This window comes from Ammospiza nelsoni, chromosome 16 (genome assembly GCF_027579445.1).
Source record: "Ammospiza nelsoni isolate bAmmNel1 chromosome 16, bAmmNel1.pri, whole genome shotgun sequence".
Classification (NCBI taxonomy): domain Eukaryota; kingdom Metazoa; phylum Chordata; class Aves; order Passeriformes; family Passerellidae; genus Ammospiza; species Ammospiza nelsoni.
In genome coordinates this window covers 14,868,467-14,883,208 of record NC_080648.1, presented here as the reverse complement: position 1 = coordinate 14,883,208, position 14,742 = coordinate 14,868,467, and the positions used below count along the sequence as shown (strand labels likewise).

Below are 14,742 nucleotides of genomic sequence, written 5' to 3'. Positions count from 1 at the left end.
TAAATATAGGAAAACAAAGGAGAAAACATATCAAGACATTAACACCCTTCTTTTTCTTTCTCTCTTTGTCAGTGACACCTCTGGAACTGGACATGCCAACCCTGCCTTCAAGCTGAGAACCCCCCAGCAGCAGAGGAAGGTAGGGGCAAGGTCCTTCCACCTGCAGGGCAGAGATGCAGCTGCCCCAAGGTGTGGGATGGGGTTTCCCTGGAATTAGGGAGTGGTTTTATCAAAGGATGGGAAAAGGAAACAGACATCACCCCTGGCTGAAAGTCAGTGGTAGCTGTGTAGCACCTGCTCCTGGTGATTTCCTCAAAGGCAGGAGCTGGGATTTCACCAGGCTTGTGGGGCTGCTTGTCTCTCCTGCTAGATCCTCTGTTGTCACATCCCCCATCTCAAAACTGGAGAAATGGCAAACCCTGGCTTTATTTGCAAGTGTCACACTGATGCCTGGGTTATTCTGTTCTCTTGATATCCATTTCTGCATCATGGTCCTAAGTTGTCCCAGTCCATCTAACCAGCACCTACCAGACACAGACACAGACACACACACACATATACTGGTGTTACACACACACACACACATACTGGTGTTGCACACACACACACAGACTGATTTTACACACACACACATTCTGGTGTTGCAGGCAATATTTTCCACTCTTGTGGCTCAGAGACCTCACATAGATCCTCAGAAGTGTCGCAGTAAGTACAAAGGGTGGTTTGAAGTGGAAATGCATGAGGATTTGTGTTTTTTCTGCACAGGTGATTGGCTTCCCTGAAATCCCACCCAAGCCTCCTTCTCAGCAGGCTCTGGGGCTCCAGATGAGCAGGCAGCAGCCACCCCCCTTCCCTGGCAGTGCGAGCTGCAGTGGAGGGCAGCCTGTGATACCAGAGCTTCCCAAGGACATTCCCCGCAGGACACCCCCAAGCAGGCCAGCTCCTCCTGCTCCCAAACCCCCAGCCTCTCAGGTATGGATTCGTGCTGCTGCCCTGTAGGTGCTGTTTGATGGCAGGCTTGTTCTGGTGAGGCCTCTCACCCTGGGGGAACTGTTAGTCCTGACCCAAACTGACCCCATCTTATGTGAGCTTCCTGTCCACGAGGTCATTTTGAAGGTTAAAAGGGAATATTTATTTCTTTTGCTGGCAGCTCTGTTCTAAACTTACTATGGACCCCACATTCTTATTGGAAAGATGGTAAATCACTCAGACTGACTTCAATCCATTTTGCAAAATAATATTATTATATTGGGGCCCCCAAAGAAGCAAAAGTAGCAAGAGGCTGGTTCCCATGCAGTCTCTGTCTGAAGGACATAGAGGAAAACAAACCCTATGGAGCAAAATCTTAGGGAATGGGGTTTGTTTCTAGTGCATTGTTCCTGTGAACAGCCGGCACTTCAGCAGGAAAGAAAACTAAAACAAAAGCAGGAAGCTGAGTGCTGTCAGTAAGGAATAGGTATCCTTCCTAACTGCTTGTTGACAAGTTCCCCCTGATCTCCTTTGTGTTCCCTCCCAACACATCCAGTCTCTTTATCTCAGTCAGTCTTATGGGATGGAACACTTTTCATAGGATTTCCACAAGAAACCTTGGTGTTTCTGGGTTAGTGGAGAGCCACGAACTGGGGAAGACAAAGGGGAAATAATTAGTGTCACTTTTTGCTAGTTGCATTGGCCTTCCTGGATGTTTGCAGCATCTGCCAGATTTGCTCTCTTGCTATTCCTATAGGAGCTCTTCAGACCTGGCAGTCAGTGGAATTTAGTCTGCCTTGTCCTTCCTGAAGTCACAGGGCAAGTTCCTTGGAGAGCAATAGATCCCCAAGCCATCAAGCATTGCATTTATGCATAGTCTGAGGAGACTGCAGGGGTTTTGGGTGCCCTCCAAGTCATGAGTGCAGCTGTGTTTGTTAAATCAACACCTGTAAGGCAGCAGCTTAGCACAGACCCTGAGCAACAACAGGCAATTGGCTCTTGTGGGGGTAACTTCTCCCCCTGGGACATGCTTTCCACTGAAATTCATTAGATGAATGGAAAATATAATGCTCTGAGCATCCTATTAGGGACAGCTGTGTGCACAAACAAATAATAACTGCTTGTGGGTGTGTGTGTGTTTGTATGGGCACAAGAACATGCACATATATAATGTTTACAGGCATTGTATGGGCAAACAAACGGTGAGTGTATGTGTGTGGAACTTGCTTCCAGCCATGAAGTGCATCAGTTAATGTGGCTAATTAAAAAGGCTCTGGATCACAGGTTACATATTACTTCCAAAACTTAAGGCTTAAATTCAAAACTATTTCTTTCTTCTGTAGGATATTTCAAGGCCGCGGCCACCCCAGAGAGCTCTGCCAGCAAACCCCATCCCATCCCGGTCCAGAGGCTGGCAGGGGAGCAGCCCTGCTATGCCACTGCCCCCTGGGCACAGCAGAGCCCCTGGGCACCTCCAGCCTGTGGCACAGGTAGGCACTGGGAGGAGTGGTGGGAAGCACCACCTGGAATTCACCCTGGGCAATTAAAACACTGAAGGGAATATCAGCAGAACACCTCAGTGCACAGCCCAGGGGGTCGGACAGAGGGGCTGTGGGTTGGTCACCTTTATTGCAGGGATCTCTGGTTTTACCTGTTTCATATTAAGAATTCAGGGAGTTGAGCAAAACAGTGACTTCCTTCCTCCACAGCCCTGAACACTTCCTCAGGCAAAGCATTTGTGTGAGTGGGGCAGAGCAATGGGGTCAAGGGCTATGGGACCCAGAAGTGTTAGTGAAAAGCAGCAAAACATGAGGATTCACACAAGACTTGAAGATCCCAGTAAAGAACAAAAATTTCTTTTCAGCTTCTCTAGCTGTGGCTAAGGAGATGCATTCTCTGCAGGGGGTGTTTCACAAAAATCATCCTGAATACAGGACTTAATAAGGGACTTCTAGGCACTGAGTTCAGTGCTCTGCAAACACAAAACACTCCACACAGCACAGTTATGTGTCTCCAGCTTGCAATATACTGGAGGCCAGCTGTGGAAAATGGAGAAAACTGCAGGAACCTCCTTGTGGGAGATGCATTCCCATGTGATGCACTGGGTTGTGAATCCATCATTCACACAGCTCCAGGAGAGGGTGAGGATGGTGCTGTTCTTCCATCAGTGCTCACTCCTCTTCTTTCCCCCTTTTTCCATCTCACCCAGGGTGCTGGTGCCTGGAGAGCTGGAGCAGTGAACAACTTGCACGTGGGACAGCCAGGCTCCCGTGGGCATTCCTGAGGCAGCCTGTTCCTGGCCTTCATCACCAAAAACACTCTCACGCCTTCACTGCCACAGACAGTGCCTCAGTTCCCCTCCTCCTGCCCCAGCCCTGCTCCCTCTGTGACTCACCAGGCATGGCAGGGGTGCCCCAGGTACACGCCAGGCTCAGCTGGGCCCTCTCTGCCTTTTCCATTAGGGATGGCTTGTTTGTACGGTATTTAAATATTGTTGTGCAATATCCACTGCAGGGATGAGGTGATGGGGCTTTCCACGTGTTTTTAATCAGTTATTTAAGTATTACCAGGGAGAACAAGCTGTGAGTGCAGGTGCTGGCCTTGATGGGCTTTCATGTGGGCCCTGTTGGCTTCCTCAGCCCCCCCAGGCAGCTGCAGGAGCATATTGGTGCTATACAGAACCCACTGCCTCTGGGGAGAGCAGCTGGTGATAACATTCTTCAGTTTATTCTCTGTTTACAGGGGGTGGCAAGTGGGGCCCCAACAGGGAGCCAACTGTGGAACTATAATTTGTGGGGCCACTGTGGATTTTGGTCAGCTTCAGCAGAGGGGATTATTTTTTATTTCATTATTTTCCCCATGTAACACTCTTCAGCAGGAACATTGCAACCACTCGCTTGTCTTGCCTTGGTGCTGTAGATCCCAAAACCAGTCCCAGCAGGGCCCGTGAGCTCCATCCAGGTCATTAGGACACACTGAAGGTACAACAGGGCCCCTCTGGCCCAGGTGCAGAGCAGAGGGCAGTGCTGAGGCCCCTGTGCAGCGTGCGGTACCGGCAGCAGGAGATGTTTCTGCACTGAGCTGTAACTCAGCATGGGCTGTCTGCTCCCCAAACCACTGAGAAACCTACCTGGAGAATGCCCAGGTGGTGAAGCAGCTGAACTATTAACACAACACATGGTGCTTTTGTAGGGCAGCTCTCTTGCTCCAGGCTTTTCCTCCAGGCCATGGATGGAGAGGGCTGCCTGTATGCACTTTAAGCAGCTGATGGTTCTGACCCTGAGGACCCTCCCTTATGAATTTAGTTTTTTTCTTCTCATAATAGTTTGGCTTTTGTATGTGTTTTTTGGAAGTTTTTTTCCTCAGGATTTTAAAATAAGACCTTCTGTTGTGCCAGATTTTTTTTTCCTTGAAATTATTTCCTAGGAGAACACAGGGAAATCTGGAGTTGCAGTTACAACAGTCCTCTTGTGTCTGATTTATTAGGGACAAATCCTCAAAGAGCATGACTGCTGCTCCACATGTGAGAAACTGCATTATTGGCATAAAGAAAATGAGTCTTGTTTGCTGGTTCTCTTTCCCTAAGAGCTACTCATTAAAGAAATCCCAGATAAACCCCAAGAAGTCATTAAATTTGTAGTTATATGTAGTAGTGTATGTGTAGGATGACTTAAGTCACATTAGTTTTCACAACTTTACTACCTCTTTCTCCACAAGGAAACAGTTCACATGGTGTGTCTTGAAATTCTCACAGATTATTCCTCATCTTACCAATTTTAGACCTTTTCTTACCTTTTATGTGCCTGGAAAACAAACAAATCTCAAAAACCTCCTTCTGAAATAAGAGAGGGCAAGTAAAAGACAACAGCTCTCCAATCTTTGTTTTTTTCAATAGTTGGGGTATATGATATTACATATAAAAATGTGTATTCAAACAACCCCCAAACTTGTTTCTTGGTATGTAATGGCAGGTTTGGCTGCTCACAGTGCAGCAGGGCTGTACAAACACTGTAATTGTTGATTCAACCACAAGAACTTGATCTCACAGCTGAGCCCTCACTGAGGGCAGCAGCACTCCTGCTCCAACCCCTGATCTTCAGCAAATGGCCACTAAAAATCACAAAAATTATTTTCACTGCTTTTCATGTGAGCATGGGTTCAAGGTTTCAAAAAATGCCCCCAGACACACAATGCTCAGAGAACAACTGGACATGCCCAAACTCTAATAGAAAACTTTATTGCTGGAATATCACAAAAATCTCCAAAAGGCAGTTTTAAGTCCTATTAAATTTTCATGTGTGCAAGTTGAGTGATTGAGACCAGGGGAACTGCAGGAGGATTTAGAGATGGTAAAACCTGATTTTTTGAAAGATAATATTACTTGGGAGAACTTATAACAAATACATCTCACTTTCTCCTATGTCCACATGTTAATGGTTTACAACAATGCTCTCTATGCATCTATGCAAATACTTGAAGTATGCAATTCATTGTGCCTTTTGCCTAGTTTTAATAAAATTTGTTGGTTGTCATTAACAAATACTCTTTCACTGTCTATTATTTCATTACCTCAGTTCAAATCTTCATTTTCTACATGGCATTTCTCCAGGGATGGCAGGATTGCTTTAATGAAATGCACTTCTGGAGTGAAGACAGATGAGTCCCATTTACAGCCATTTTCTAAAATAAAACGCACCAAGCATCACACTGATTAGGATGCCAAAACCAAAGCTGGAGTGAGTGACTTTGATTATTTTCTGCGACCAAAGGAGGTCGCTGCAGTTTTACTCTGCTCCAGATGCTTTTTCTGTTGTTCTCAGCTGTCCCTCAGCCTCTTTATCCTTTAGGGCTACACTAGTAACATGAAATAATGAAAAACTTTCAGATAGACCTGCAACTTTTCTTTTATTTTGAAAAAAACCCTTTATTTCCCTTTCCACATTCCAAAAAGATAGCACTGAAATGTTATTAAAATAGGAGATTGGATCATATTCTCTCCCAAAGCCCCACAATATATTTACTCAGTGATGTTCACACCCAGGTATAATCAGGTGAGCATCTCAGAGGACAGCAGGACACCTCATGGGGCTCAAAGAATTTGGGGGGTTTTCCAAGGTCAAGATATTTCCTGAGGGAAAAAATACTTTGATTTACAGCCACTTGGTCTTTCAGACTGAAAAAATTGTCACAAGAAGTCTTGGAGTCGGTGGTAGAGTTTCTCTTGACATGGGATTTAACCCTGCCAGAGCTCCCCAGCCTGAGCAGGGATTGCCCTTCCTCAGGTGGGGTCTGGGTCAGTCCCAGCTACTTCACCAAGGCCTGGACACCAGAGCTGCTCTGGGAAAAAAAAAAAAACAAACCCAAACAAATAAAAATAATTAACACTTCTTCAGGGAAACTCCTGCACCTCGCAAAAAAACCAAAAGCTGAAAAACATCTCTCTGCAAAAACACTTCATGGCTTGTGTGTCCCTGAGCCTGAGTGAGCAGCTTTTGCAAAATTCACCATGTTTTGCCCATATTCACCAATATTCTTGTCCCCCTATTTGCAGAGCAGGTGATTAAACATGGATGAGCAGAGTCTGAGCAGCACTGATCAGTCCTTGTCTCTCACCTCCTCTCCAGACGCTGGTGTGGATTTTAGAGTTCATGCAAGTGCCTAGAAAGGAAACAAAAAAAGACAAAAAGCACTAATCAATGATCCATCAAGGCCTGGAAACAAAGACATCAATGGCCACCCGGGGAAAGGAGAGAAGGGTAAACATCAGCCCTGCCAAGAATAAGAGAGGGAAGGGGCCTCAGAGAGGAGCTTTGTTACAGCACTATCATATTTCAAGAGGATTTTTGTTTCCAGTGGCTGCATGTATTAGGGCCCAGGGAGGATTAAACACTCCCCTTGCTGCCACACCATGACAGAGATCCCATCCAAAAGCCTGGAGAAAGATTTGACTTTGGAAAAGCACTGTTTGTTTTATTTTCTGCTTTTCCTTTTTGAATTTTTCCCCTGGCACCTGGAATATTGACATCACCCAACCTCCAGTCCCCTGCATGTAACCCCCTAAGTGTAGAGCATGAATACTTTGGGTTTGTCCTCTGGGGCAATGCTGGAGTTGTCCACCTCTATCAGGATGTTCTTGTCATCTCTGGTGACCGGCGCTGGCTCTTCGTTCTGAAGGACTTGGGGTAAATTCCCAAAACTGACGTCCATGTCTTTGAAAGCATGGAGTAAAAACACCCCCAAAATGATGGTGAGGAAGCCACAGACTGTCCCAATGATGTCAACCACAGTCATGGTGACCCACTCCTTAAAGAGGATGATGGAAGTGGTGATGACGATGGTGGTGAACAGCACATAGTAGATGGGGAACACCAAAGAGGTGTTGAAAATGTCCAGAGACTTGTTGAGGTAGTTGATCTGCGTGGTGATAGATGCCACCAGAGTGATGACCAGGATCCAGGTCAGTGGGTTCTGCAGCACAGGCTGGCCAGCAAAGAAGCCCTTGATGGCAATTCCCAAACCCTTGACGGAGGACACGGAGAAGGCGCCGATAACGGAGCAGATGGCGAGGTAGATGAGGATGTTGCTCTGGCCGTAACGGGGGGCGAGGTAGAAGATCAGGAGGAAGCAGAGAGCCAGGAGGATTGCAGCATAAGCCAGGAAACCTGCAGGAGGGAGAGAATAACTCAAAACTCCAGCAGAGGGCATTGGGAGAGGTTTGCACTGCCCGGCCACGAGAGGGAAAGCGCGGCTGGCTGCGTACCCGGCTCCTTCAGCTTGGAAGTCATTTCCTCCAGAGTGGTGACCTCCTCGTCCTCTGGGGCGTGTATGACCATCACAGTGCTGCCCACCAGGCTCAGCAGGCAGCCCAGCTTTCCCAGCAGGTTGAGCCGTTCTCCAAGCAAATATGAGGACAGAATGGCACTGCATGGGACAGAAGAACATCAGCCGGACAGAAAAACATCACCTGGTGCTCTGCACTCCTTCAAAGAAGGAGCAGCAGCTCCAGGAAAGTTAAGAATGCTTCCATGTGATACAAGGACACTATTTTGGTGTAAATTAGTTGGATTCCAGGGGGTTAATACACAATCCCAGCTGAACCTGCAGAGGTGCAGGTGTGACCTGTAGATCACAGCTCTTGTGTCAGCAAGGTGCAAAAATGCTGAATGTTTTAGCACGTCCTCAGAAATATTTTTTCAGGGTTGGCAGAATTATTCAGGAGCTGCTTAACATTATGACGCTTTTAGTGTTCAAGAAAATTACTTCAAGGGCAAGTGTAACAGAGAAAAAACCTGAACCTAAGAACAAAAAAGCTATGTTAATTTTAACTTAATTATGAGAGCCATTAGAAAGAGAAACAGAGAAACTCTGAAAGTACTGGGGCTACAGATATATCTACAAAAATATCTAGTTGTTGTCCAAAAGAAATCTGGGGCAAGACACCAGAGCAGTCCTAACTCTCAGTTTGCTTATGCATTTCACACTACAGTCTTTCTATAAAACCTTAAGTAGCTTAATGTATTTTGGTGGAACTTCCTATTTAAAAATAAGGAAATTAAATAGGGTTTCAGCCCTTTTGGGAACAGCCAGAAATATAAAACCCTGCAACATGAGAGGACCCTAAAAGATTATAAAATAAAAGGCAAGTGAAAGGCAATTGGAAAACAAGTCTGGTATTTTTGACCCCTTTAAATGTTTAGTACTCTTGATTGCAAAAACAAAACCAACCAACCAAACAAACAAACATTAAAACCCCACCAATCCTGAGTGGTTAAAGAGCTGGAATAAGGAATGAAGTAATGCAGATATTTGCAATAATTTAACCTGCAGTGTATGCGGTTGCTCTACACATCCAGCATTTCCAGAAGGGCAAGCTGCTTAATTCAATGGTTCCCAAGTGATCCCTCAAAAGGACAACAAGTGTTAAAGTGTTTTTTAGAAAACACTAAGACTTTTTTTACTTTGGGCAAAATAAATCATAAATCATTAGTATCCCTTCAAGTCTATTTTTACTAGTCAAATGACAAACAAGAAAAAAAAAAGCAAATTTCAATTTATAGACACAAAAATCACCTTATGAGCACGCTCAGAGCCCCCAGAGGCGTGACAATAGTTGCAGGAGCAAAGGCATAGGCAGCAAAGTTGGCAGCTTCCCCTCCACCCACTAAACAAACACAAGAAAAATAAATACCAGTGAGTTACAGAGCACTTTCTGCATTTTCCCTTGGGGGTTTGCAAACCAGCAAGATGTCACTTGGAGACTGGGTTTTATGCTGGGGGCTCAATGCTGATGCTAAACAGGGCCAGGCAGTGGGTGAAAATCTATTTCAAATTAAAAGGGGCACCCTGGGGAAGGGAACCCCTCCATTGGAAGGGCTGGGGGTGCCAGGGCTTGGCCAGGTCAGGGCTCAGGAATCCCCCAGCCCAGCCAGGCTGTGTGGGGGTACAAGGGAGGGGTGGTAAGGACAGCTCCACATCTGTCCTCGGGGCTGTGGTGTCCCCTCTGGCTGTCCCTGTCCCTGAGCAGCAAGGGCAGAGCCAGGTGGGGGCACCTTGAGCTGCAGCTGCCAGGGTGAGAGGCAGGAAAGAGGGCTCTGAAACAGCCTCATGTAAAATCTGCTGCTCTCTGTGCAGCTTTGAGTCCAATTTTAGGAGATACTGTAAGGCTTGAATCCAATTTTGGGATATACTGTAAAGCTTTGAGTCCAATTTTAGGAGATACTGTAAAGCTTTGAGTCCAATTTTAAGAGATACAAGCAGGAAATAAAGATTTTAAGGGAAAACAAGTTTTTTCAAGGAAGGAGGTGCTGGCAACACCTCTTTGTTATCTCCCTGTGCTGCAGCAGGAAACTCCAGCGCCCTGCTCCCCCAGGCACCCAGGGGAGGCTGTTTGCCCTGTGCCTGGTACACAGGCAGACCTGCCAGCTGCCCTATTAAAACCGGGCTTACCATGCTTTTGATCAGGTAAAACTGAGCCAGCAGGTCCTGCCAGTCCTGCAGGAGGATGGAGAGGGAGATCCTGCAGGGATCACTGCCTCTCCTCTGCCTGAGGAACCTCTGCTTAGGATGGGGAAACTTGGAAGGAAACAGGCTTTAATCACCATGCTCAGTTTGTTCCACACCTCATTCACAGGGACAGAGCCTGGAAAAGCTGCAAACCCAGGGAAACAGCTCAAACTTACTGGTTAACAAGCCAGCCCACCAGAGCCAGTCTTTTAGGTAGCCATGGCCTCCATCTCCTGGGGAAGAAAAGCACATGCAGGAATTAACAGCCATATCCTTCAGAGCAAGAGATGAGATTGTCCCTTTGGAGAGGGATAAATTGCAAGGGGAAGAATGGACTGGAGCTAATTGGAGCTAATCCAATTCTGGTTCTAACCCACAGGCTGTTGGACATAAGGAGTTTGAGCCTGCTGACATGGTGACCCTGGTTTTGCTGGGTCAGGGAGAGCCCATGGTTTTGATAAATCTGACCCAACTGGAGCTGTCAGTACCAGCAGTGTTTGACCTGCCTGGGAGAAAAGTGATGTGCTCACATAGCAGGGGTGACACACTAGGACTGAGAGATTACAGGGCAAAGGGCAATGGAGAGTTGAACAGGAAGACTTCAGGACACAGGGAAAAATCTTTTGCTAGAGTTCAGCCTCTTCTGGTTCCTCAACCACTCCATAAATGATGAAGTTCAAATGTTATGCTCTGGTATTCCTCAGAAATTGCTGGTTTATTTGTTTTAGGGTCTTTTTGCTTGGTCAGGGTTTTTCCCAAGAACTCTTTCTGTCAGCTGCAATTTTCTGTTATTAATCTCTAATTCCTTTCAGAACGTTAAACATTCTGAAAAACAGGGAGGGGCTTGCTCTTGTTTTACTTGCATGGCTCTGCTGTGGGAAGAGTACACGGAGGGAAGGAGGAGAGAGACATCCACAGTTGAAGCAATACTGATATTTCATTGTGCAAGTATAATGTCAAAAAGCAAACCCATCTGTGTTCAGAAGCTGTGTGTTCAGCCCAGTGACAGAGGATGGACAAGGACCTGAGACTGCCTGGTGGTTCAGCTGCTGTTGGTAGCTTTGCTGGCTGTCTCTGGACAGTCACTTCATCATTCCATGCCTCTGTGTCCCCATATGGGCACAAAGTACAATGGGGATGGTGATATTTATTTAATCTGAAAGATTATTTAAGAACTGTTCCTAGGCCAGAACAGGGAAGCAGCAGTAATTTAATTATCATTGCTCTGTTTTGCAGTTATGCAAGTAGGTCAGCTGCCAGGTAGGACTTACCCTGTTGCTGGAGCATGTTTGCAATGCTGATGGGATGTGTCCAATTCCACAGTGCAATTCTGCTCTAGGCAGTGCTGCGCCACCATATACATGTGTGTGTGTGTGTACACATAAACACTCGCCTCGCCCTGAGAGCCTGGTGCTAGAGGAAAGTTATCTGCAGCTTGTTGTGCAACAGAGCTCCAAAGGATCCCTCCTGCAACCACAGAGCTCCCACAGAGCCTGTCTGTCCTGCATTCACACACTCCTGCAATCCAAGCAACCCAAGCACGCGGAGCTGCGTCCGAGTCTCGGTGACAAAGCTGCCTTTGGTGCTTCACTGAGAGCAAGAGTGGGGTCGGGGCTGTGCTGCTCTGCTCTGGGCTGGGGCATGGCTGTGAGCTGCAGCTTTGTGCAAAGGGACCCTTTTCAGAGAGCTTTTGGCACTCTGCTTGCTCCTGGGCTGAGCGATGGCACAGACTGCTCTGCTATGGGGACACCTCTGATCTCACAGGACTGCCCCTTGCTGTTTGTGGTGCCAGGCAGGAGAACACTGCTTTTAGCCAAGCTCCTCCAGTGCAGGGCTCCATAAATTAGTTCCTTTCCAATACACAGACTGTAAATTAACTCCTTTCCAATACCAGGGCTGTAAGTTAGCTCCTCAGCTCCCACATAGCACTGCTGTCTGGCTCTCACACACAAAGATGCCTCCACAAAAGCTCCTATTTACATTGCTGATGGAAGACTGACTGTACCCAGAGGTGTCCCCTTGCCTCATGAGTGCTGAAATTTGGAGTGTGTGTGTAGTCCTAGGAACAGGTGGTCCCTCCTGCCCCCATGGAAGCCTTACCTGCCCTGGTGCCTCCCTTCTCCACCAGCCTTAGCAGCCCCTTTTTCTTGAGGATGACGCTGCTCCCGATGAGGAAGCTGGAGAAGACAGCCAAGCCCAGGCCAATGTAGAATCCATAGTTGTTTTCCAGCCGAGTTATCCAAGAGCTGTCTGAAGTGCCATTGTCCAGGATGGAGTCAGCTGGGACAGCACTGCTGATCACTTGGCACACAGCCCGGTGGGAAAGGCACGAAAGGGTGATCAGAGACCCTTGGAGATAAAACAGCAAATTACTGACATGACTATCAACAGTGCCCCTCCTCCCCTAGGCTCATCCAGGTGTCCCCCTGCACAGCCACCATGCTGTCACCCTAACAACACCCCAAGCTCAGGACACCTCTTTACTCACACGTGGAAATGAAATGGCAGGGTGTTGTCTGACAGATTTATGGCCTGCAGTTCAAGCTTCTCTTTGACACTGGATGAGTCTACAAGGACCTCTAAAAATAATTTGAATTTCCAAATATATAAGCCAGAGTCTCTCCACCAAATTCCAATGTTATAGAATTGAACCAGGCCTTATCAACACTTAACCTTGTTGATCCAAAGGCTTTGGTACTTTCCAGCCAACTAATCCTCACACATGCCAGCTCATCTGCAGTATTAACTTTGGGTTTAATGTGGAGAGATGCCAACACTGTAACTGGGCATCTGTTCCTACTCTGTGTGCTGAGCTGTGTCATAAGACGACATCAGGTTCATCTTGGACAATTCATTTCCTCAATGGTTGTATTCTACCTATTTGCAGGTTCCCTGAGAGCTTGTAAAGCTTGTAAAGCAATTCCTGCCAGTGTGGAAGGATGAGAGCAGGCAGTGTTCTCCTGTTAACACCAAAGCACTGCAGCCCTGTGGCTCTGGCCAAGGTGTGCTGGTGTGTGGGGGTGGGAAATTGCTGAGTTTCTTCCTCCCCTGACACTCCTACCACACCCAGCACATCTTTCTATTGCAATCTTCACTCCAAGTGTAGTAAAGACGGTGTGACTGTGACCATGAGGAACAGAGCAGCCAGGTGGAGTACAAAAGTCTCTTTGTAGTAAAATACTTCAATTTTTTTTTTTTTTCCCCTGAACTCACATAGGAATTATAGAGCAAGTATTTGTGTCTCTGCAGGCAGGAGTGTGGAATGGCTAAACTGCTCCCAGCAGTGTCAGGAGCCTGGGCATGGGCCCCACATTTTTCCTGAACCAGGAGCCTGGCTTAGATCTTAAGTAGCTGCAATCCCTGGCCCCAGCACACACAGCTGAGGTTTTAGATCTGGCTATAAACGTTTTTCTAAAGGAAAAAATAGCAGTGACTTTCTAGATGAGTTTCCAAGAGTTCCCTAATAATACTTTTTTTCCTACTAGGAAAAACATTTTTTATCGTGGAAATATTTCCTGGGGAATAAGGGGGGGAACTTGCCTCCTGGGCTGGGTAAAAATCTCCACAAGGTACAAGCATAAAGCAGCGGGATGAGAGGTGATTATCGACTGGATTAAGTAATCCTTAAAGGAAAAAAGAACCCCAACTCCTGCCTTCTCCGTGCACTCAGAGCTGGCAGAGCGTGGTGCCGGCTGCTTGAGTTTCCCCATTCCTACACAGATGTCAAAAAAAAAAAAAAAAAAAAAAAAAAAAAAAAAAAAAAAAAAAAAGAGAAAGAGAGAAAAAGAAAGAAAGAAAAGAAAGAGAAGAAAGAACCCCCCAAAGCAGAGCATAGCCCCAAAGCCGGGGGATGAGGCCGAGGGGTGCGGCGGGCCCGGAGCCGGAGCGGCCGCGCTGTCCCGGACCCGGAGCCGGACCCAGCCCGGTCCTGTCCCAGCCCGGTCCTGTCCCAGCCCGGTCCCGGCGCTCCGAGCGGGGCCGAGCCGGGCCGGTCCCGCTGCCCCGGGGCTGCACCCACCGTTGCTGCAGCTGCTGTTCGTCTCCAGCGGCTCCATTGCCTTCGTTCTCCGGCCGCCCAGCGCATCCCGGGCCGAGGGCAGGGCCGGGCACACCTGAGCCCGCCCCGCTCCTCCCCCGGCCCGCCCGGCACGGCACGGCCCGGCACGGCCCGGCCCCTCGCTGCGCTGGGAGCGCTCACAGTGCCCTGGGGAACCTTGCACGGACCCCTGGGCCAGCCCCGCATCCCCAGCCCTTGTCCCCATCCTCCCAGTTCCTCCCAGCCCTTGTCCCCATCCCCGTCCCCGCCTGCCCGGTCGGTACGGTGGCACCTCCACGAGGTTCTGTCCCTTGGCACAGAGCCGGGACCAGGCTCCTGCCGCTGGGTTTCTCCTCTGGAAGGTGTTTTCCTCGTTGCAGGGACTGGAGAAGGCGCCGGGGCAGCAGGAGGTGGCTCGGAGGTGTGTGAGTGAGCCCAGGTGCTCTCAGGGGATGTGCAAAGCTGGGGGTTGAACACATGTGTGGTGGAAATAGAAATTAAAGGTAAAGGAGAGAAATGTTGGTGGCAATGTCAGGTTGGACTCGAGCTTAGAGGTGTTTTTCAGCCTTTTGGGCTGAAAAATATAGGAAGGATATAAAGTTGTTAGGGAACACCCAAAGGAGGGCCATGGAGATTGTGAAGGGTCTGGAGGAGAAGCCATGTGAAGAGCAACTGAGGTCACTTGGTTTGTTCAGACTGGAGAAGAGGAACCTCCATCAACTCCACCTCCCAGG

General features: G+C 47.9%; 2 protein-coding genes across 4 annotated transcripts in view; one reads left to right on the top strand and one right to left on the bottom strand.

The window, feature by feature from the left end:
- Positions 1 to 5,509, top strand: part of ADAM19 (ADAM metallopeptidase domain 19) — a 31,622-nt gene extending 26,113 nt beyond the window's left edge. The window contains exons 19-22 of the mRNA XM_059483597.1: positions 73 to 139; positions 766 to 972; positions 2,313 to 2,459; positions 3,179 to 5,509. Of these exons, the coding sequence (XP_059339580.1) occupies positions 73 to 139; positions 766 to 972; positions 2,313 to 2,459; positions 3,179 to 3,253 (496 nt within the window). The 3' untranslated portion in view covers positions 3,254 to 5,509. The remainder of the gene's footprint in view (positions 1 to 72; positions 140 to 765; positions 973 to 2,312; positions 2,460 to 3,178) is intronic.
- NIPAL4 (NIPA like domain containing 4) lies at positions 5,450 to 14,052 on the bottom strand. Of its 3 annotated transcripts, XM_059483600.1 has the most exons (8): positions 13,991 to 14,052; positions 12,073 to 12,321; positions 10,149 to 10,205; positions 9,040 to 9,130; positions 7,730 to 7,890; positions 7,048 to 7,631; positions 6,583 to 6,627; positions 5,450 to 5,649 (listed from the first exon to the last, which is right to left on the bottom strand). In XM_059483600.1, exons 1-7 carry the CDS (start codon positions 14,025 to 14,027, stop codon positions 6,616 to 6,618), a joined length of 1,191 nt encoding a protein of 396 aa, XP_059339583.1. In that variant the 5' UTR covers positions 14,028 to 14,052; the 3' UTR covers positions 5,450 to 5,649; positions 6,583 to 6,615. The 3 variants fall into 3 exon arrangements, with proteins under 3 accessions (XP_059339583.1, XP_059339582.1, XP_059339581.1); XM_059483599.1 differs by lacking the exon at positions 5,450 to 5,649 and having other exon boundaries at positions 5,849 to 6,627; XM_059483598.1 differs by lacking the exons at positions 5,450 to 5,649; positions 6,583 to 6,627 and having other exon boundaries at positions 7,027 to 7,631.
- Between the last annotated feature and the right edge of the window lie 690 nt (positions 14,053 to 14,742).